This window comes from Phaethon aethereus, assembly GCF_964289735.1.
Source record: "Phaethon aethereus genome assembly, chromosome: 4".
Lineage (NCBI taxonomy): Eukaryota > Metazoa > Chordata > Aves > Phaethontiformes > Phaethontidae > Phaethon > Phaethon aethereus.
This window is the reverse complement of record NC_138578.1, coordinates 39,048,079-39,071,379: the sequence shown is the minus strand read 5'-3', so window position 1 is coordinate 39,071,379 and position 23,301 is coordinate 39,048,079. Positions and strand designations below refer to the sequence as shown.

Here is a 23,301-nt window from a genome sequence, read left to right as displayed (position 1 = left end):
AAACAATTTAAAAAGGGACCAGAACAAGGTCTCTTAAATCTACAAGCTCTACATCATCAATTAACGGTGTCTCGCCTATAGAAAGTACATGAAGTTGTTATGCACATTCCACGACTGCACCTGAGCATCAACAAGTGATCCAGACTCTCTCAAGTCCTTCATAGGGTCTTTTGTATCGAAAGAGACATAGCTCTAGGATTTAAGCCTAGAAACTAGTCCAAGGCTTGCATTTGTCAGCTTGTGAGGGCTCCTTGGCTCCTCTCCGAGGATAAAGCCCTTCCACCCCTGAAAACCTACCCTGCCTTAAGAGGAATCAGAAATGTTCAGGCTCACTTAAAAGTTATTCAGGTCATTTGACACTTTTTCCTTCTCTGTTACCTTCTCATCTCCTCATTACAAACTTGGAAGGAAGCCTGGTAGCACTAGCCCCACTACGCTAGGTTTCTATTTTTATTTTCAAAGGATGCCAGCGTAACAGATTAAGTCCCTTAACATTTTATCAGTTGTGCAAGAACAAAATTCCAGTAGCGTTGAAATAATTGTTTTGACAGGAACAACACCAGACACCACCCAATCTCATCATTCAGGAACTGTGTCCTCTTCTACTTCCCAACACCTCATATACTGGCAGCACACTTGGAAGAGGACCAATTTCAAACCTCAATGAACTCTTAAATTATTCAAGAGAACAGGAGATGGGTGAAATAAAGCAAAATGTACGTAACACCAAACTCATTTAGCTGTAAAAAACATTTTAAGTGTTCATATTTAAAAAACCATACACCAATTTCTGCAAACAGTAAGGACAGTTTCAGGTGACATTACTGGTTCAAGTAGCACGTGCTCTGCATCACGAACTTTGCTGTAACGGCAGGTGGTATAACGAGACAAGGGCGCCGTTAATTTATGGCTCAGCTACTTCAGCTACATCTGGAGTTGTCTGTAACTGTGTCTAGAGTGAGGAAGCCAGATTCAGAGTCCTTGAAAGCCTCCCTGCTAGCCGGCCCTCAGGGGGCTGAGCTCGGGGACAAACTGTGTTCAGTTTTGGGCCCCTCACAACAAGAAGGACGTTGAGGTGCTGGAGCGTGCCCAGAGAAGGGCAACGAAGCTGGTGAGGGGGCTGGAGCACAAGTCTTATGGGGAGTGGCTGAGGGAACTGGGGTCGTTCAGTCTGGAGAAGAGGAGGCTGAGGGGAGACCTTATCGCTCTCTACAACTACCTGAAAGGGGCTTGTGGAGATGAGGGTGTTGGTCTCTTCTCCCAAGTAACTAGTGATAGGACAAGAGGAAATGGCCTCAAGTTGCTCCAGGGGAGGTTTAGATTGGATATTAGGAAAAATTTCTTCACCGAGAGGGTAGTCAAGCATTGGAACAGGCTGCCCAGGGAGGTGGTGGAGTCACCATCTCTGGAAGTGTTCAGAAAACGTGTGGATGTGGCGCTTCAGGACATGGTTTAGGGGACATGGTGGCACTGGATTAATGGTTGGACTTGATGACCTTGAAGGTCCTTTCCAACCTTAGTGATTCTGTGAAACCCATGGCAGCTCCAGCTCCTTCAGCACCCCGTGAGGAAGGCGGCAATGCCACATGTCAGTGAGCTCCAGGCTTCAGTGATAACATCAGCCATAAAATCACATTCAAGGTAGATGGCCAGACCATGAACTCCCAATAAAATGCTCCCTCTTGTAAGGGAGCTTTTCTTTCCTCCAGGAGTTTGAGTCTTAAGAAGTAATTACTGTCACGTGCGCTGTGATAGTCTAATTTTGTGCTTGCAGGTAACAGGAAACTTCTCCATCCAAAAGGATATACACAGTCTTAGGTAGATGCAGATGGTACAAAGCAATTGGCATTACTTTTGTGATGTCTATTTGAAATCCACTGTGACTAATTCATGGTAGACAAACTCAGTCGTAAGTGTACTGACATCTCTACTACTTCTTCCAACTTCCTCCTTCAGCTTATGATCTCAGTCTTTCCCGTGTTAAACCATAAGATCACTCTCCTACGTGCCTCAGTTTCAGCTGAGGGACTGAAATGCTGAACCAAGGCATTTAAAACCAGACAGAAGACAAGATGGCACTGGGGGTCAGCCCGCAACAATACCATACTCTCTATACCCTCCCACCAGCCTTGAGAGATAGTCACGAGCATGGCTTCAGAACAGCGCTTCGCTGGATATAGAAATAGTGAAGCAGCAAACAGGTCATGAGAAAATTCAGCAGCAACGACTAGCAGCAAAAAAAAAATAAAGTTTTATATTAAAAAGTGAGAGTTCTGAGGGAAAATTAAATCCAAAGGACGCATTTTCAAGTAATTTCTTAAATAGACTTCAAACCATAACCTGGGGAGTTATTTTTCTTTAAAGAGATCCAGTGCATGGTCTTCGTGTTTTCATCATGACACTGTAAATCCTTAGCCATAAGCAAAACTCAGAAACAGAGAAAACCTCAATAAGCTCAGCAGAGCTCTTGATCAACTCCCTGCGCAGCTTAAATAAGTAAACCAGCAGCTCCCAAAAGTACAGCCCTGAGCCTCCCTCAAACCCATTGTTCTAAAACTCTCAGCTTCCTGCTCTGGGCAAAAAAATCCCTCTTTAGTCAAATTCAAAATTGATCTTGGTTTAAATATTTGTGTATATTGGTCACGCTTTTTCTGTTAAAACACCGATTTCGTTCTGTTATCTCGTAAGTTTCAGCCAGCAATAGCCATTACTAATAAACACTAAGTTGCAAATATATTAGGGTTATATATTGAGAGAAGGATTTTATCATTGTGATTAAAGCTATCGATATAATTTTACTCACTGAAAACAACAAACAGTTCTCTATTCAAAGTATAAACGTATCATCAGCCAGATATACGCAAGCCACACCAAACAGCATGTCCCAGGCACCACAAAAATTAGGATGTATGTTTCAGGATACATAAAGCCGTATATTGCATGTACATAGCCAAGAGCTCTCATCCAGCGTTATTATACTCACGTGCATTACCTGACAAAATAAAAAAAATCTGGCAAATTCCCTAACAAATTCTCTTCTAACAGAGGTTACTTTCTTACATTAATCAGGACACACTTTGACAAGGACAAATCATTTCTGCACAAACTGAGTTTTGTTATTGCTTTAAACACATTCCAAACAAGCCTATGATTTCTTCAATGGCTCTCCAGTAGAATTGGATACTCGATTTTCAAAGTTGTTTTAGTACAGGAAAGACCAGAGGGCTAAATCATCAATATTTAAGCAGATACATCCCTTTTAATTTTGAAGAGAGAAAAAACAGATATTCTCTCAACTTCAAAAATGAATCTTTTAATTAGAGGAAAAAGCTTAAATAATTGCTCTTGAATGTAAAATTTGTGAACTTGCCAAAAGGAGTGCAGCTCTCCATCGCCATATGAAGTGGAGAGGAGAACTGGCTGTGTGTGGCAGTAAGAAAGGAAAAGAAAAGGCTACAGCAAGGAAAGAGTGTAGGTGAGTGACTGGTTAAAGACAAGAGCAAAGCCAGGTTTGCATGTGGCAAGTCGGCATTGCAGCATGCCTGAGCAGCGCAGACCACACCGCCCAGACAGTCTTGGAAGAATTCTGGGAGAAAGGCAAGAAAAACCCAAGCACCAGAGCCTATCAGTCTGAGAAAAACTGCCCAACAATTCTGTATTTTGTTGCATCCTCTGGTATGGAGGCTATGGGCAAGCATGAGGTTAGCTGTGGGAGATCTAGGAGATGTTTTTGTAGTGCAGCTCCAAGTCAAACAAGATGAAAGACCATAGTAGAATTTACACTAGAAGCGAAGTCCAAAAACCACATGGGAAGTCTGAGCAGCTGAGCAAATGTGATGCACACAGCAGACCTAGGGATGCTGGAGGCCATTCTGAAAGATATTTTGAGGGACTGTCACATTACTGCTGTCAGTGACCATGTGAAAACACAGGAGAGCCAGGACAACCTTCAGGGAATTTTATTTTCTGCTCATTTATTTTCTGGACTTAATACAGAAACCTCATTCTACCATGTGAACTGCTTGAGGGTACAGATGCTCAGGGGAAGCGGTGAAGGGAAAAAGTGTTAATTTGTGCTAGGTTGGTATTTGTGGTGGGAAAGGGAATTAAGAAACGTTTAGTTTGAAAGTAATACGTGCCTGATGCTAAAGAAAAGGAGTAAGTATGAAAAATTTTAATAGTAAAATATGGGGGGAGGGGAAATCTTCCTCACATGAAACTGCCAGAATAAAATTTCATTGTTGCAATTTACAGAAATTAAATAGGAGAACATGATTAAGCTTTACTTTATTTCACATAAAATATGGCAGCTTTAATTGTTCAGGTCAAAATTCTTTAAAAAGCTCTGAGTCGTAAGCGATCCCAAGATAATAAATTAACTGAATAAAATTCAGCTTATGAACACCATTTGCTATCTGATGGCTTGGCATTTGAACAAATACAAGCTAGACTATATTACAATACGCAAAGTGATACTCCTAATATTTTCGCAAAACAGACATGATTTAGAAGTTAGTTTCCAAAATATGTTACTCCATTCCAATATTCCAGCTTGAACATTTTCTTTTATTATTTTGAATTAAAGACTTGTCAAGTAGCTAGTTGGAAGTAGTATTACAAGTCACCAAGTAAATTATATAACTTTGGCAGTTTATGCCACTCATTTCAAATTATTTCAACTAGCAGCTATTAGACCATACATAGTACATTAGAAAGCTGCTTATTTTGCACTGCTATACTATTATTTATTTGTGGTTTGAGTGGGAAAGTAGTGGGTTGGTCATTTCTTATGCATTTAGACAGCTTGGGGTTTTTTAATTTATTATTTTTTTAAGACATCCTTCTTCCCAACTATATATTATCTGTCTGCCAACACTAGTCGTCACTCCCTCTCCCCAGAGAATTTTAGATGGTATCTAACACTAGGAATTAAAGACATGGAAAGAATTATTTAGAAGAAAAAAAATAAAATAGGTTTACCTGACACAGTATACAACAAAACAGCATTTTCAGTGTTATCCACCAACCAGCCTGAGGATGCTATATCTGAAACTAATGCAATTAAATTAGCTAATAGAGGGCCCAAATGCAAGTAACATGCTGAGTATATTCAGTCGAATGCACTAAGGTACTTCCAAGTTTCAGCCATAAATCTGATGATGGCACTCCATTCTATTCCTTATAGGCTCAAATGCCAACAGCCACAAGGTTAAGAGCAAGGTAGAATTCAGCGCAGGATTGTGAAAACACCTCCAAAACTGCAGGCAGGTTTATTCATTCGGACTAGGCAAGTTCCCCTGACTAGGTACTACTGTTACCCTAACTTGTGCAGACACATATTTTAAAAGAGTGAAATCCAGCAAAGAATAGCAAATGCTCTTGAGACTCGCAGGGGGAAACACGGATTTTATTTTAAATTTGGCCAGCTATTGTCCAGCCATCATTCAATGAAGCCCAGCTCGACAAAGCCAGCAGGAGGGGCAAGGGGAAGCCTGAGCACCACCAGCAGCTCCTGAGGTCCCACTGGGAGGGCTGGATGCAGCCCAGGGAACCTCTGCAAGGGGATTTATTGCAGGTGTGTGGGGCAGGCTGGGTTAAGCCATCAGAAAAGAGAATAAATGTTAAGGTAGAAAAAAAAAAAAATTGAGATGTTTTGGATGGTGAGATGTTTGGGAATAGGAGGGACTGGGAGACAGTATGTATTGATCTCTCTCAGCTCTGGGAAAAGAAAAGTTAGGGAAATGAGAATTTTCTGAGTCACTAAGATTTGAGGAGAGGAACATACTTCTTGCTTTCTGTTCCTACGCAGACTTCTCCATTCCATCCTGCTCTCTTACTCACAAGCTTCACATGTTGCAAAATTATTTCCTAGAGGCTTTCCAGATCGGCAAAGATAAAATGGATGAAACTGGGGTGGGGGGAAGACACTAAAATAGTCTAGATATGAATTTACAGTAAGTTTACTCAAATGACAATGTTTTGGCCAAACAATATCAAAATTAGATGATCTCTACCTGGCAATGTTTAAGTCTTCCTATTACCTGACATCAACAACGCATCAGGACTTGCTCCATTTGCTAAAGCATAGAAAATTTATCTTAACAGCAATACGACAACAAGGCTCATAAATTACACAACGCTCAAAAAGGCTCTTGAAATTATTAGTCCCTATATGTATAAATAGTCAGTTTAAGTAAACAGTTATCCAGCAACTGCCTTTTGCCCACTTTCGACACTACTCCAGATTTCAAAATACCGCCCTCTCAGTTCTTTCTGAACAGCAGCCTTTTCAGGTGGTCTGGCTCCCTTTTTTCTAGAGCACTGTAAAATTTTACTTTAGTATTGCTGGTAATCAATCTCTTCTACCCAGTCTGCATATCTGAGAAGTTTACTATTGCTTTGTGAGCAATTCACTGGCAGCATAAGAAAAGGTGAAAAACTTAGTTTTCTTCTCAAGCCTTTGCTTTAAAGAAATAAAAAAATAAAATAAAAGATCACTTCTTACCTACCAGTATTCCAATCAGAAATGCAACCTGGATGCCTTCTTGCCTTTCTCAAGGCATCTTGAGATTCTCTTTGCCTTTCTTATTCATGGATGAGCCCAAGGCCCAGATATTGCAGCTTACTCATTTCCAAAGTAAACATCCTGATTAGCCTTGTCCTGCATTTAAACAAGGCCCTCCTCTATCCTCCTAATAATTAAAGGTTCTGAGCACAAATACTCTCACTAGAATGACTCTGGTTTCGCTCTCCAGAAATACTTTCTATCTTATAACATTAATTTAAAGCTTCTTAATTTTGCTTTCATGGACTTCTGTTATCTTTGTTAATTAACAAACAGTCTCTCCTGCATTTGCTTCCCAAGACACCAGCTTTGGCAGCTACTTGACTCCATCCACAACTATGAAACTTTTTCTAATTCCAAATTCCACACTTGAAATTCACCAAGATCTCAAGACACTGTCCCAGATGTCATTTCTGAATTTCTCCAGGTGAACAGCCCTTAAATGCTCTACTTAAAGTCACAGGACCTGTAATTTTCTGTTCATTCTTCCAGGAAGAATCACAAGCTCACTGTTGATCTTATTAAGTCTCACCTCTCATCGAGTGTCAAAATATCAGAAGCACAAGCGTTGCTGTAATTCAAAGGAACAAAGATCCTTGCCACAGACTACATATAACCACCCTACGTTAATTCAGATATCATATATCCCTTCTCCTGGCATCTAAAGGTAGCACTTTCTGCCAGCTTTTATTCTGGCATCGCCTGTTCATGGATGACATATGGGACAATTTTCTTCCATCTGCCAGCAGCAGGGATCCTATAATCTGTTGTTGTGCTACTTTTTACAATAACCAGTTTTGTACCTTTATCATAGATGGTACTGTTTGATGGCACATCAAATATATCTTTTTATCAGTGGTGCCTGTCCTCTTACATATGCAAGACACTTGCTTACACCAAGAACATGCCACCATCATCAAATGGAAGTCCCAAACCCAGCATTCCTCTCCCACTGAAAGGCAGATTTGAACATCTAATTGTTCATATGCCAACCAACACTGGCTTTCAACTGGTTTCCCACTGTTTAAAACTGTAAGGAAGTTTCTAGTGCTTTCATTCATCATAAAGCAATTCTGCTCTGCTTCCACTAAAGTGATCAAACTCAACCACCTCGGTCTAAAAGCCTTGCAGCCATTTGCATATTTTTCCATAGCTCAAAATAATCTAATTTTTACTGTAGCAATGTAAATTTTGAGCATCTTACACTCAAGCTTATCTTTTTCCATGTAAAATATCACTTTTTATTGCAAATTCATTTACATGAAGTACAACCTTAAACAGAAGTAGCAAAACAGGCAGTAACATTATCTGAGTATAGGTTAAAACATGCATTGAAGACTTATGCACAGCAAGTAAAGCCTCAGAAAAGCATTGTAAGTTCTCGTGCATACTATGATTTAAAGTTTGATTACTCACAGGAACAGACTACTCGGAACTTCATTTGTCAGGGTTTTTTGGTGGTTTTATTTTTAAATTGACAGCATTTGCATGACACTTTGGGTGCTTGTACACTGTCCACAATGATGGGCTTTCAATTCTAGCTATGGGCATAAAACAACTACCACAGCTAGCGAAGGTAGGAAGAGTGTGCTTATGTGTGTACTTCTGTATTAACCATAAATTATTGCCTTTTATTTCTAAAAATTCTCTACATCACATGGTTTCTATTTAAAATACAGAATGCCATGCATTCATAGCTGACATACCTGCTCCTTGGAAGAAACATAGATTCTTTAATGAAGACTGAACCAGACAGCAGGATATACCAACAGGTACCAACATCATCAGGGCTGGAATTAAAAAAAAAAAAAAAAAGGGACATAGTTTAAGACACTTGATTTAAGTTACTCATAGCACTACAAATTTGCAGTACAAAGAACATCAAAGAGGCAAAAATGCTCAAAATTATGGAAGAAAGCCACAGTTCAATCATTTACAGAACAATTCTGTCAAACTATTCTAATTTCCACTTGCAAAAGTACATTATTAGAATGTCACATTTCATTTACTTCACTTTTTAAAAAGTATGTATCCATTTGGTAACAGCACAAATCCAATGAAATATAATTGAAAGTGATTAAAATGAAGTCAAGCTACAATAAATTTATCACATTGTATTCTGTCAGATCCATTACTTTCCTCGTCCTGAAGAGAACTGTAGCATCTTCCCCTCTATAAATAAGGCTTCCTTTGCCAATTCTAGGCATCTCCTTCTTCCCCATTTCTTCACGACAGAAATTTGCCTTTCAGCATCAGTCTGCCTTCCCATAAGGTAAGGGAACACCATATACATTTGCAGATGGTAAACCTACATCAGATTCGTTAATCAACTTTATCTGCTGCTACTACGCACTCCCCTTTCATGCCCCTTCCCGGCACACGACTAAATTCTCAATAAAAGGGACAAAGATTTTCTTTTAACCTCTCTTCATCCTGTAGAAGAACTGGATGAGGACTTTGTCATCCAGGCCCAGTGCATTCTACTGTAGATTCAGATCTTGCTCCTTGAGTAATACAAAATCCTTTTCATAGGCTTAGACTCTTCTTGGGTAAGTTCAAATAATGTTTAGACAGGAAAATAAAATAGTTTAAGGTTACTAGAAATAGTTGCAGCAGAATTCTTCTGCCATTTTGACAGTCTACTTCAGTTTTTACCACTCCTTCTTTCAAAGAAACCCACTAATTGGATTCGAGTACACCGCTACGAATTGCACGAGCATTCTTATCCAAAAACCACATCCCTAGCAACATTAAGAGATGTAGATTACTTAATTAATCTGTAGCACCTTCATTTTTTAAAATTATATGTCTCAAGTCTTTAGCAACATTTAGTTCTAACTTCAAGCAAGAACAGCCCACATCTTTTAAGGACGATGACAGCATAGTATTAAAACCCAATCTTAAATCTAAGTAAGCTTTGTGCATGTTAGCAGCGTGTTTTTCATTTGAAGAACTTCAATTTAAGAAGTACCTACACAGCAGGGTCCTCAAAACAAGAGTGCCATTGCCTCAGCACCCACTGTATGATGCTTTCTAAAAGGAAAGCCGGTTAGAAAGAGAGGGAGGGAGCTGGCCTAAAACAGCTGAGAGCAAACCAGCAAACCATCAAATCTAGAACCGTGCTCTATTTCCACTTTGCACTTTATAACTATGAGAGAAAGGACAAACATCAGAAACATGAAGAATTAACAGAGAAAATTGAGGACGTGATCTATGACCAAGACCACAAGAACTGACTGAAGTGATGCAGCCTATATTTCTTTTCTACCAGCCCATGACCTGACCGCTGAAGCCACCCAGACCAGTGAAGACCTAACATCTTCAAAACGAAGACTTCAGGAAATACTTCTTTATACTGATAGACAACAGAAAATGAAGTGATAACATGCTGTCACAGCTGAAACAACAAACCATCCTGATTTACGTAGTAGAAGTGCACCAAGCTGCCTTTTCTGAGGTGTGCTTCACCTGCTTGCTTCTCACATGGACCTGTACTGCCCTCAAACTTGTTAGTCTAGAAAAATCACCAGAGTATGTAAGTACAGAGAACCACGATAAAGCAGATAAACTCAAGGAAACCATTACTTCAAATTAAAATATTGTTCTCGAAAGCATAAACATGCACCTGAGTTAAATCACACATCTTCAAACACTCTTCGCCCCAAATGAGTCCTGAGCCAACAGGCATACAGCCAGCATTGCTGCTGAACTGCAAGTCTGTTGTTTTTCTGTTGTTTCTGCTTTTTAATAGATGCCAGTCTAAAGACAAATAATCTGTACTAATTAGCATAGTTGAAAGTTTCTAAAATAGTCATTTTCAGCAATGGCTGTTAGACTGAGTGACTTCCCAAGCTGCTGGGGAGTAACTCTATTAGGATGTCAACGATAGTTTTTCCATGTGCATTAGAGTGCATTATATTATCACATAAGAATTTTTGTAGGGTTTTTTTCCTTCCTTTTCGTAAAAACTGGCAGTTTGACTAAGTATAACAAAAAGCAATTTCCAAGCATAAATTAATAGAAAAAAGAATTTTAAGAAGTATTTAAACCAACGGTAAATTTTTTTAACTTTTGCAAATCTAGTAATACACAAGCTTTTTTCTTCCCCTCCTTTAGAAGCTGATGAACTATTTTAAATCCTTCTGTCAAATCACCTATTTGTAAGGGGCTTTAGCTATCTTGTCTCACTGGAGATCTTCATCTCCAAAGAGAAAGGCAACCACTGGCTTTCACAAGCATCAGTCAGTATGTTCAATATTCAAATTCATCTTAATGCTGGTTTTGAATCTCCTTTTGAATCCTTCAGCAAACAGCTATAATGATTATACACATAACTGCAGTGGTTTACATTTTTCTTATCTGATCACACACAGTATGACTTTTCACTCAGTTAAGCATCCAACTTGGTTTTATCTTTTTTTTTTCCCGCCAATTCACATGTTTATCCACTTTCTCTGCAAGTTAGCTCTTCAACAGTTGTTGCTCTTTCTCACTTATCTGTCATGAACATTATACTTTATCCACTTTTATATATAATCAAAAGAAGCATCTGTTCATTTGACAGCTGAAAGGGCTGATTAAAAAAATAAATCAACCTTTAGGAAATAACATCTGATTGGGTTTGTTTTCCTTTTGCTTTATGTGTACTTAGATAACTTTTTTTCTTACAGTCATGTTTGAAAATTTCTAAGCTATCAGGTAGCTTAGAAATTGTGCAAAACAATTCTACTGTACTCAATTCCTTAATTATCTAAATAAAAAAAAAATCTTCAATATTGCTGTGTCACAAGAGTGGAAGGTTACTGCAGAGCATGTCTGTATTCAAGGTACCTCCCCCAAAATACACTGCGTATTCTTTTAAATTTTCATTGCTAGACAAAACATCGTAAATATTTCCAAAACAGTCTTCAAGAGCAAAGAACACTGATGGATTTTCACAATCTTCATTCTTACAACTACTAGTGTCTTAATACAGTCTTGAACAAAACAAACCCCACACATATAGCAAATACATTCCTTCCACCAGAACACACATGCTTCCCTCCAAAGAAAGTACAGACAAATGAAAGCCTGATCTATTCCTTTAACGTGAAAATATATTTAACTCCTGCACTTCTCAACACTTGCGACACTTTCAGTTGTTTAGAATTAAGCTTCAAAGCAGCCATTTGGCAGCCAGTTTTTGCTAGGTACTGCTGTTACAAAAAACCTGTGCAATTCTTCCATTTTAAGGATCCTGGGCTCTCTGCAATGCTATTCAAACATCAGGTGGCTTTCAGTCAAGCTTCCATGTTTTCTGTATTTTTCATGCTTGACATTTGTTCATCAACAATGCATTTGCATTCTTCAGGACTTTTGTGCCTGTAATAAAGGACAGAAGGAACTATAGAAGAAGCCTATACTGAACTACAAAAGCACTTCAAGCCACGTGAGGAGTCATGCAAATACCATTTTACCCCACGTAGAATAATCACACTTGAAAGGTTTTCTTCGCAATCACATTTTACACTTTGTTTTTAAACATCAAAATTGAATTCTAGAGAACAAATCTAAGCCTAGTTACAGTGTTTTCTTTCACTGCTAGAACACTGCCTACCACTGGCAGCCCAAAGAGGTATCTAGAAACTGTATTTGTCTTCCTAAAGATACTTCTGTCAAAGAGATTACAGCAAATTGTGCTTGAAAGGGTTCTTTTGTGGACAAGACACACCCCTGGCTGGGTTTGTAGGAGCATATTCAGTGTGTGTAAGCACTTTACCCAGAATTAGATGAAACAGAATAAATGCTGATGACTTCCCCGCAAAGGCATCCTTAGAGTGAGGTTGGGGGTTTTTTTTGGCCTAAGGACAGTTGAAGGGAGGGTCCAGTAGCACCTGTCAGTCAAGCTGATGTAAAAAGGGAAGACATTTACTTAGGTAAGAACTTTCTAACTAGTTTTGTAAGGGTGCCACTGCTGTCCGCCATCACCACCACCACCACTGAAGCAGCAGCTGTCAGACACTGGGAGACTGGAAGTGCAGCCAACAACCCCAGCAACAGCACTTCTACCTAGTTTTGAGTTCCTCTCCCCACCCTCCCGCCAGCCGTGCAAGGCTGCGTGCACAGCAGGAGTGGAAATACTTGAAATTGGGAGTTATTGGCACAGGTCGCACATTTCCAAGCACGCATTCACAGATTTTTTTTGCAGGCAAGAAATTACTTTACCTGTTGGTCTTAAGTGATGGAGTACATTGCCTGAAATATGTAAGACTGGTGGGGGTTTCTTTGGGGTTGTTTGGGTTTTGTTTGTTTTTTTCCAGCTCATCTACTGTTCTGGATATTCATCTGGATGAAACTCAGGACGGTTAAAGTTATATTGCCTACCGAATGCAGCACAGCTATCCAGCTTCCCAAGTTAGAGAAAACAAGATTTATTACTAGGAAAGTAAGATGCCACAGGCAATTTATCCTGCAGAGAATCAGAACGAAGTCAACCCAGAAGTCACCCATTAAAGGGGCAGTCAAAGGAACAAAATCAATACATGTAGTCATTCTGTCCTACCTACACTAAAGCCAACAAAAGCCTCAGTGAAACCCTGGTGACACAAACTTCCATCCGTGCCTTACAGAACCAACAGAACTACGTCCAGATTCAAGACACCGGCTGCACTACAACTGTAACTTCTGTTAGCACACTAGGATTAGACTAATACCCGTTTGTCTACACAGACTCAAAGCATTTGACTGCTGTGCAGAGGAGAGAGTCTAAATCTTAAGAGTAAGAAGCAGAAGAGCAAGAGATCTTTAGCAGAACATAGGCTTTGTATTCTGTGAAGACAACAACAAAAGGACTCGGGTACCAAGACTTCACATTCTTCTCTTAAAACTACTATGACAGAGCTACCTACTGATAAAGTTTTCAGAATACTCAAGTTCTAGCAGCAACCTTGAAGTGGTGCAAAACTGAAAGCCAATAGAAAATAGTCAGCAATATGCAGACTTTATTAATAACCTCCACTTGCTGAAGTTAGTTGTACAAAATTAAAAAAAAAAAAGGCTACTTTAAACCTTGACTCTTATATTATAGCACTTTTGCGAGCAGGAGATTTCCTGTAGAATCTATATTTAATTTCCCAGAATGCAAGAAAGCTTGATTTACAGGAATTTGGGAGCTAGGAACGGAAATCCAGAGACTGGATTGCAATGCCTTCCCATTGCGTTTCCCTCCCCAGCTTCCTTGACGTAGTCCCTTTTGCGCAACTACAACCTGCAGCCAGACAGCACACTTCTCCCCATTGAAAATGACACAAAACGCTGTAGACAGAGCTTTGCAAAATAGCTTCATAGCTGTCACTCTACCTGTTCTGGTTGAACATCACCAGGCTGTCCCCACTGATAAGGTTTGGCACTATTTTCAGACTTAGCCTACACATTTTTTAGCACATGACTGTTCTTTCAGACCTCAGAGGTACTCAAAGTTCGAAAATCAGGAAGCGTTTATAAATCTCCAGACTGCCAAGATCCAAGAAGTTTGCAGGCTCTCTGAAAGTCTTCAGCACCCGTATCAAACTCTTCATGCTGCGAGCTATTTGTTCCACTGGAAGGTGCTGCTTCTTACACCCAGATCCCCAACTGGTTGCATATGCACTACTTAAAACTAAAGTTTTACTTTCTAATTAAATCAAAATAAAATAAGTATAAAGCAATCTGTCACACTTGTATACACCAGGTTTGTAACTGTAAGTCTCAATCAATATTAACAGCATATCAAAGAAATTATGCACCAAAAAGTAACGTGTTTCAATACACATTCCCCACATGTACTGATTCTATAAGGTATCTATAGCAGCACAGGTTTTCCAGTTGTAGCTTTCAGATTTCCTGGTCACATAAGATGCTGAGAAACTTTCCTAAATGTTCAGCTACAGTAAAGATTTAAGTCAATCTGCTGAAAAACCCAATAAAACTCAAACATCTACACCACCTCTACTGTCTTCACCTATCCTAACAAGCCCTGATGCATCACTTTCCGTTAAAACTTCTTTAGAAATAGCTACATTTTAAGAACAGCAATTGATTTAATTCTCATTTACCATCAAGATGAGATATAGCACTACTAAAACCTCTGGAATAATCAATCTTATTCAGCACATGCTTACTTGTGTGCATTTGGTTCAACGGAGATAATGAACATCTTAAGTATGCACCATAGCAAGAATTTGCAGGTCTTTGTGGTGGCTGCTTTAATTCTGTCAAAGACGACATCGCTTCAGTGCAAAATTCAGCACCTGGACTTGAAAGCACATGCTAAACAGAAGTCTTTGCTGCTCTGACCATCTTCTGGTCATTGGTTTCTCAGCCAACTCCTTTAAGACAGCACTCGGAAAAAAAAAAAAAAATAAGCAGTATACAGATCTCAATGGAAACAAGCATGGAAATGGCTTCCATGTCATTACTGTTTAATAGTTCTTTTACAGGAGATGCATCTATCCTGACACCTAAACAACAGAGGTGTCATTCTCCCTCCAACACTGGACTGAATATTCGGGCCAGCAACACTAGATGCTGGAAGGACCCTAACATAAGTCAAACATCAGCACCCAGAACTACTTTCCAATTCAGAGGCATTTACCAAGTGACTTCATAAAAAGGTCATGAAATTGGCAAGAGCAATTTCTTGGTTGTGAAAGAGCTAGTTAGAATTATTGTCTCCATAAATCATTCAAATTCCAACCACTAAAGAATTCATTCAAGATTTACGTTTCAACTGGATATAGTACCATTCCTACAAGCTATAACATTTGTAACTGTTTTGATAAAACAACTCATAACAGAAACCAAGATGTACCTAGCAGATTACATTTTCATTAAATCATACTCAATATTGTTGAAAGTTGAATACATTTTAGAAAGTAAACACAGAGTAATTCAGCACAGAACTCTTTCATGCTCCCAGATCTCCACTGGAGAGGGGCAGAAACAGCGAAAATTTGACATGTCAGAACTGGGACTTCTTTCAGGCATTTAAGCACTTCACAAGAAGAAATTAGAAAGAACATTGCTCTGCAAGCTTATGCGCCAAAGGATATTGTTTCAGCAGATTAGTCTGTTTCTCTTTGCTCATTTTAGTTATCCTCTGTATGCTGAAAGCTGTAGGTAGTTTATCGTTTAATTGAATAACCATTGCCACAATTAGACATGAGCCCTGAAGTGCCTTGGGGTGTCAAACATGTCTTTTAAGCGTAATGATTCTCTCAGGGAGACATCTCATTGCCTGAACACCCTGCCCACTAGCCCTGTATTGTTGTAACACTCAGAATAATCAGAAAACCGTTTACTCACATTGTCAGCACTGTCTATAATCCTCCTTAATAAGCTAGTTAAGCAGTTACCTGACATCTGCCAGAGCATTTTAGATGCTCTGGATGACATTAAGAGGTATATCCCAAACACAGAAGTAAAACAGATTGGGTACTTAATGCAGCAGCCACACACAATTTTCAAATACTTTTTTTAATTAACACATTAAAGTTACACTTTTTCTTACTCCTGATCTCCACTCTAAATGTAAGTTAATAAATGTAAGAAAAAGTTAAAATATATCCAGTAATAAAACAGATAACTCAGAATGTAGAACTTCTAATTTTCACTAAGCAGACACCTTGAAGTGCGTATTTCAACTGACGTCTATGATTATCTTTTCTTAAGTGGACAAAATATGAAAATGGGTGTCTTGTCTCCTGGTAGCAAGAGTGGGAAATAAAGATGAATGAACCACAGGAAACAATTCCTCAGTATTCAGGAAAACAAATAATCAGAAGTATGATTTTATTTAGAGAAATTTATTTGTATTCTTTCCCACATCTGAAATAAAATCAGTAAAATGAAACAGAAAATTCAATCAAATCAGAGATTACTGCAGAGTGTCAGTAATGAGTGTCAGTCTAAAAGCTGATTAAACAGGCAATCAATAAATACATGATGCAAATATACATATGCAAGCTAATTGACCTATTGTCATTGAAGTCTTGGTATTAAACTTGTACAGTGAATTAGCCCTTGATATCAGAAGAGAAATTCAGAACAAAAAAATGAGTCTCCTAAACCATCAGTAAAATAATGACAGAAGTAGTAAAATAAAATGACCTTGCATCCAAAACACTCTGAGGTCAACCAAGACAGATAATTCTGCTATTAAATCTTACACCCTTCTAATAGGTCTCCAAAGTCAAAGCTTTTATTCTCAAAATTACAACAACAACAAAAACGATAGGTTTTATTGAAACATCTACAGTAAAGAAGGTGCAAATTAAAATACCCTCAAAAAAACCACCTTACTTCAGTCTTCATTCAAAGAAGTCTCAAAATCAGGTCAAACAATAACACAAAAATTTGGAAATGGCTATGCAAAGCCAACAGACTATAACATTGATCACTGACACTATTAAGAAGCCTTGATTCAGCGTCTGCTTATACAGAGCTGACTGCCAAGTCCTTGAACGTATTTGTTTTAATGATACACATTGCCTAAGAAATTCCCCACAGAAAATGTATCCACAACACAACGTATAAATTCAGGTTCCTGATTTACTGCAGTGCAGAACTGGCAGCATCCCAACGCTACTCTGGCAACTGGCCAACTATCAGAAGGTGCATTACACCTTTAGGAATACTTTAAGTGGAAGGAAAAAAAAAAAAAGAAGAAAAAAAAAAGAGAGACCAGCCCTGCTGCAGCAATTCTATTATTAAATATACTGCTGCATGACTTCCACATGGATGCACAAGCAGAATGAATACATATTGGCTGCAAAGGTCTACCTCAAAATTCAGATACTGACCCAGAGAGATGCTTCAGACATATTCTGAGTTTACTATGTATTCAGAGCATTTTAAATAATTTTCACAGTGTCTCAGATTTCTACAAGACCAAGAAAGAAAATCTTTTATAGGAGCTCTCTGAAGTCACGAACATTCGGTAAACAAGGACAGTAAATGCAGAAATATTACCCAAGTGTCTGCAAACAGGTACATCCTGTCCAAAACCCAGAAATTCTGGTTAAAAGTAAACCATTAAAGAAAAAGAGAGAAGAATTTTACTGACAACTCAGAATATCACTCGTGGAAACATCAGCTTGATCCTCATACACTTCTCTAGCAATTCCCTTCTGTAGTGGTCTAGGTTTTATCTACAAGATATAAAGCTTATATAGCTATAGATCACATATATCGTATCTATACAGAATAACTTGTCTTTAAGATACCACCATCATAAAACTTCTTGAACACACACATAACATAACACCACTCCTTCATAACACAAATGTATGCGTCAGAAGACAAATTTCAGTGAGGTGGTCTCTGCAGAGCTGTTCTGTTTAAGAATCATGCACCAAGAGCTAAAGAAGCTTTCAGCTCATTTTTGTCACACTCCATCGCACAATTAAGTCAGGCTACGCAGAAACGTACAGCAACTTTGGCATCACTTCTTGTTCTTTTGTACACTCTGCTTCTACCCTCCTGAGGGTCTTCAGGGCAATACACTGCTGTGAAAGAACCCGGAATTTGCTAAATGTCACTTTTATTGTAGGACTTAAAGTTTGACTCTCAGATTCCCACTCTGAGATAATACCCACCACAGGTATTTTAGGAGCAACCAAAAAAATCTTGCTCCTTTTTTTCCTTTCAGGATTTCATTCATTTCAGGCTTCAACAGCTGGACCAAGCCAGCTCTGGAGAAGGCTGCATGGCTAGCCCAAAGTAAGTATTTTGGATCTTGTGATTTGCCACAGTGATGTAACTCAGAAAACTTGGCTAAGACTGGATGGTGATATTACAGCTACCAGACCTGAGAATTTGGTTCTAAACATGGGAATATCCCAAAAGACCAGCTGAAATTACGTATCCTTTTTGTAGCCTTCTCTGCTTCTCATCCCCTTTTCCCTTCCCCTGCCCTCGCCCCCCCAGTATAAGTACTACAGTCTTAAAACAAGTCCATGTTTTTCATCTCAGATTGTCTGGCAAGTGGGGAATGAGGAAAAAAGTAAGACAAGACATAATTGTACAAATAAGACTATTTATTACATGCCCAACCTACCACAGTCAGTAATTTAGAAACTAAGAGGTTGCTATTTCTCATTTCAGCTGTGGACATTCTCTGCAGCAATAACTCAGTTTTACATGTAATATTTTTTTCTCCCCCATCTCTAGTTTATATGTATGTCTTCTACTTTTGTCTCACACTACAGTCCTCTGAAAACCCTGAATTTCATTAAAGCACAGAAGACTGCACAACTGAATGACATGAAAGCACACAAACATGTTGACAATTAGACAAGAGCTTTTGCCAACCGTAGACATTAACACTAAAATTCAGGTCAAGATGTCCAAGAGATAACCACTGTTCTTTACACACTTGTCCTTTTCTAAGAATCAATGCAATCAAAACCACTAGCATACTACTAAATTGCTACAGACTGAGAAATGTGGTACTGATTGGAGCTTAAATCCAAAATATACATATCTTGCAGTCTCCTCAGGAGGGACATGTGGGAGGTAGGAGCATATATCCTATGAGGTTTTGAGCGGGAGGTACTTTATAAAACTGAAAAAAACCTTTACAGTAACATAGGTTGGATTTTTCCTTGTAATTTTTAAAAACATTACAAGCACAGCTACGTTAGTTCCAGGTTCAGTTGTACTGAACCTAAAGAGAATGTGATCACAAAAACATGTTGTGCATGGCAATTCAGAAACACATGAGATTTTACTATCAAGTGACTTCAGACAGCAGGTCATCAAAACTTAAAATATTTTCTGCCAATCCAGTATCTTTAGAAAATATGGGAAGATTAAAAGACATACAAGACTTCCTTATAGAAAGAGTTAAGCCAAACACCACTGATGCATACACACAGAAACATCTAACAGCATGGCCAAAAAACACATACAGCCCCTGTATGACTAATGAGGGGAAAAAAAGAGGTGCTTTTTTTATGAGACATTCATTTACTTATCAGCAAAACATTTATTGCCAAAGATTCCCCTCTGCCATCACAGCAAACATTTAAATTTTGACCTGAAAAATTTTGTTCAATTGTCAAGAGCTATGTACACCCTCTACAAATCTGCTAAAACTTTGGTTTCCAAAGAAAATGCTAATTAGAAACTTACTGTTGGAAATGTCAAGAATGACTATTATGCAGATATGAAACAAGAACTTTTCTTTTCCTTCCAAGTACTGATAAACATATATCAGGTGACCAAACTAAGTATTTTTTTACATGGGATCTTTAAGAAGTTTTGAATAAAGGTAGCAGATAAAAAAAGAAAAGCTAAAAAAAAAAATCGCGTATATGTGTCAAGTAAAGCTTAATTCTGAAATTTTGCCTTGCAGGTTTTAAGCCCTTTACTGCCCATCAAATGAAAATAGTAGGATGACTGGCAAATGAAGAATAACTCGAGCTGAACTGCCACTTTTAATAACCCAGTTTCCATTTAAACAGGGAGATGGCCACAGGGTTTGAGAATTTGTCACTACCATGTACACCCGCTGATAGTAAAGTAAATGCAGATGAGATGAGCCAATTTTAAACGACATGCTCCATTTTATCCCTTTGGCCATAAAAATAAATAATCTATAGAGATACTATGAAAATTAACAACTTTATTTTTTTAAATGGAGGATAAAAAAATTACTGTGTGTGTACTGAATGCAGATAATTGTTTTCAGTATTGCACACATGCAATATAAATTTATCTTTTTGTAAGCACAGCTGACAATGCAGATATAAACAAAATTTTCACAATGAAAAAGTTTTGATCAAATAGAGCAACTGTATTAGTTTTCATGTTAACATTTAGGAATAAAGATTTATCTTATCAACATTGAGACATTAAGTTGTGCCTCAGGGAGAGGTCATACACACAGGTCAATTAACAGCTCCAACAGCTGCAGCTATTTTAATAGATTTTTCCAATGAACACAGAAGATTAGCACCCAATTTCAGATTCCAATGCAAGTCATACCATCACTGGGGGGGGGGGGGGGAAGTTGTAACTTAGAGTTCAAATTTTAATGCTTTTTTTAAAACCTTAACCTTCATGACCAAAATAAGACTCCAAGTGATAAATTCTGGCACATTCAATAAAAATTGACCAGGTACTATGTTCCAAGCTCATTTCCTATAGCTCGTAACTGAGTGGATTGATTCTAACCTGGCTACCATATTGTTTATCTCCTGTAGTACTCAAAGAATTTTTCCAAACTTGTACATTGTAAAAATTGGAATTGTTTTTTAGAACAGTACATCTTCAATACATATGCTGAATTTGTGAAACAAAGAAAAAAGGATTCCTCCAAGTTCATTATCCTGAAAATAGAATACTGAAATTACACTGCACGTTCCATGGGATATTCTTACCAAGTAGGTCTCAAATTGTTCATTAAAATAAAATGTAAAGCTACAACCCAGAGTAACAGAACATGTATTTCGGGCTTCAAAACACTGAATTTTTAATTAAACAAAGAAATATTCAGTGTTAACTTTTAGGTTTAGCCCATTAAACATTAAACAGAGATGTAAAATGCTAAAGCAAGCACATTTTGCATTAGCATCTGTATCCAGAAACTGACAAACTTCCCATTAAATCTACTGAATAAATCACAGGGGGGGAAAAAATGTCAAGGAGCAAGTAAATAGGAATGACAGGCAAACAACCAAAGTGAAGATGAAGTCACGTGAAAGGAGCGACAAAGGAAATCAGCGCAAAAGAATTGCAAAAAGCACTTCAAGTTAACCCAGATTTCACAATTTTCTGTTTGTGCATTGTATTTTCTCAGGCATGTATTTCCCGGTAACTTTTGCCTGCTTTGGGTATATAACTAGCAGCTTTGATCCATTCATCATGTAATTCACATTTACAATTGGGTCTAACCAAAACTCTAGTACACATAATGGACACAAATCAACTGCCTAGAAAAGGACAAATCACTAGCACATCGGTCACTAACAAATTAGCCTGTAAAATAAATAAAGATTATATTGGTATAATTAAAATTATCTATCCACCTATAGATTTCGACCTTGTGCATTTCCTACACATAACTGATTACTGGGTTTCATTGGACATTAATTTAACTTTGCTGAATGATCAAGGCTTAGCATTAAAGTTTGTTCAGTCACATCTTCCTCCTGATGGTCAATATAGGAAAAGTTACACATGTATAAAAGGTGGCATACAGATGTGTTCTTTGTATGCTTAAATGTTCAAATAATACCAGAGAACCCAGAAAAATCTGCATTTAGAGTCTGGTTTAGGGGCAGCAAGTGAAAATCTGATAAACCTTTTCTTTCAGTAAGTTGCTTGCATAAATGAACCAATTGTAATTCTCAGATCTCTACTGTAAATCTGAGCTGACATTAGATCTCATCCCAGCTAATTATAAGCAGTGTTAGATATGTCGATTTGGCACCGCTGGCATGAAAAGCTGGTTGGTACTACTTACACAAAATTGAAATGAGACTAAATGACAACTTACTCTTATGAGAAGACATCCCACATCTCCTAATTCCACATAATCTTGCCGGTTATAAAAATTAATGCAACAGACATCACCAGGCAAGAGTCGCTGTTAGCTCCCTCCCTGGCACCAGCAAATTTCTCCACTGTTTGACAATGAAAACCAAGTGGCTCATTTATGTTTACAGACTGTACGCTGGGTGAGGGTATTGCCATTAAGCTGTCCTTAATACACTTTAAAATGATTTAATACTTTGAACATCACACGAAAGGAAGCAGAAATACTTACTAGTACAGAACTTCATTTGCTTCGTGCCTTTCATATCTAACGGTTTCACACATCAGTCTGAAAGAGAAGAAAATAAGTCATTTTTAATTACGAATCCTATCAGTGTCACAAAAGACTTCACTTTCTAAAGTTAGTCAGCATTTCCATGTCTGCTTCCAGCACTTGCAGTAACTAATCATCAGTTTAAAGCTAAGCTGATTTTTAATTTAAGAGAACAAATTGTTAAATCTAAGCATTGAAGTTATTAGTTCACCGAAGATCAGATTTGATTTAGGACACTATATGTAATTGCTCCCATAAAAAAATTTCTGTAAAATGGGTAAAATGATACTGATCTCATTTTATAAAGTGATCTGATAAAAGTGTCTTTATAAGGAAAGAATTCAGAATTTTAGAGTGGATAGAAATTTATGATATGTAACGCTAGTCAGAGATACCGTGATATAAAAACAGCTCCCTTTTTCAAGTCAGGCTCAATAGATAAAAGAAGAAATTATGTTGCATGGTAAATTGATGCTTTTCATTTTGCTAAAATTCAGCAACTTCAAAATTATCATCAGATTTTAATGCTGAAATCCCAGAGGGCTCAAAGGGGAGAGAATTTCCTGCAGGAAAATCCTCTGTCTAGAGGGGAGGATTAAAGCACTTTTGCATTCACTGTCTGCCTGACAAATGTGGCATAATAGAGAGCAACTATAACAGAACTTGCTGTGTATTAGGAAATGCAATGTTAACTTGGTGTAAAAAAAAAAAATCTACATGCCATTCCTGTCTATTGTCTTAAGGAAACGGACCCTACAAATTACTGGGGGGTGGGAAGGAAACTTTCTGTGGCTCTGAAGCAGACTGCAAACACCAAGGCTATTTGACAGTCAGAGATTTGCTTAAGAGGCTCATGTGAACATTCAAATGAGGAACTATATTTAGATTTGGGAAAGAAATTCTCATT

General features: G+C 38.1%; 1 protein-coding gene across 2 annotated transcripts in view; it reads right to left on the bottom strand.

Moving 5' to 3' along the window:
- The window catches only part of RAPGEF2 (Rap guanine nucleotide exchange factor 2), a gene marked incomplete at both ends in the record, with an annotated part of 191,771 nt that overhangs the window by 104,246 nt on the left and 64,224 nt on the right, over positions 1-23,301 (bottom strand). For both annotated transcript variants that reach the window (XM_081999653.1, XM_081999654.1), the window contains 2 exons: positions 8,272-8,355; positions 22,353-22,409. In XM_081999653.1, coding sequence (XP_081855779.1) covers positions 8,272-8,355; positions 22,353-22,409 — 141 coding nt within the window. The remainder of the gene's footprint in view (positions 1-8,271; positions 8,356-22,352; positions 22,410-23,301) is intronic.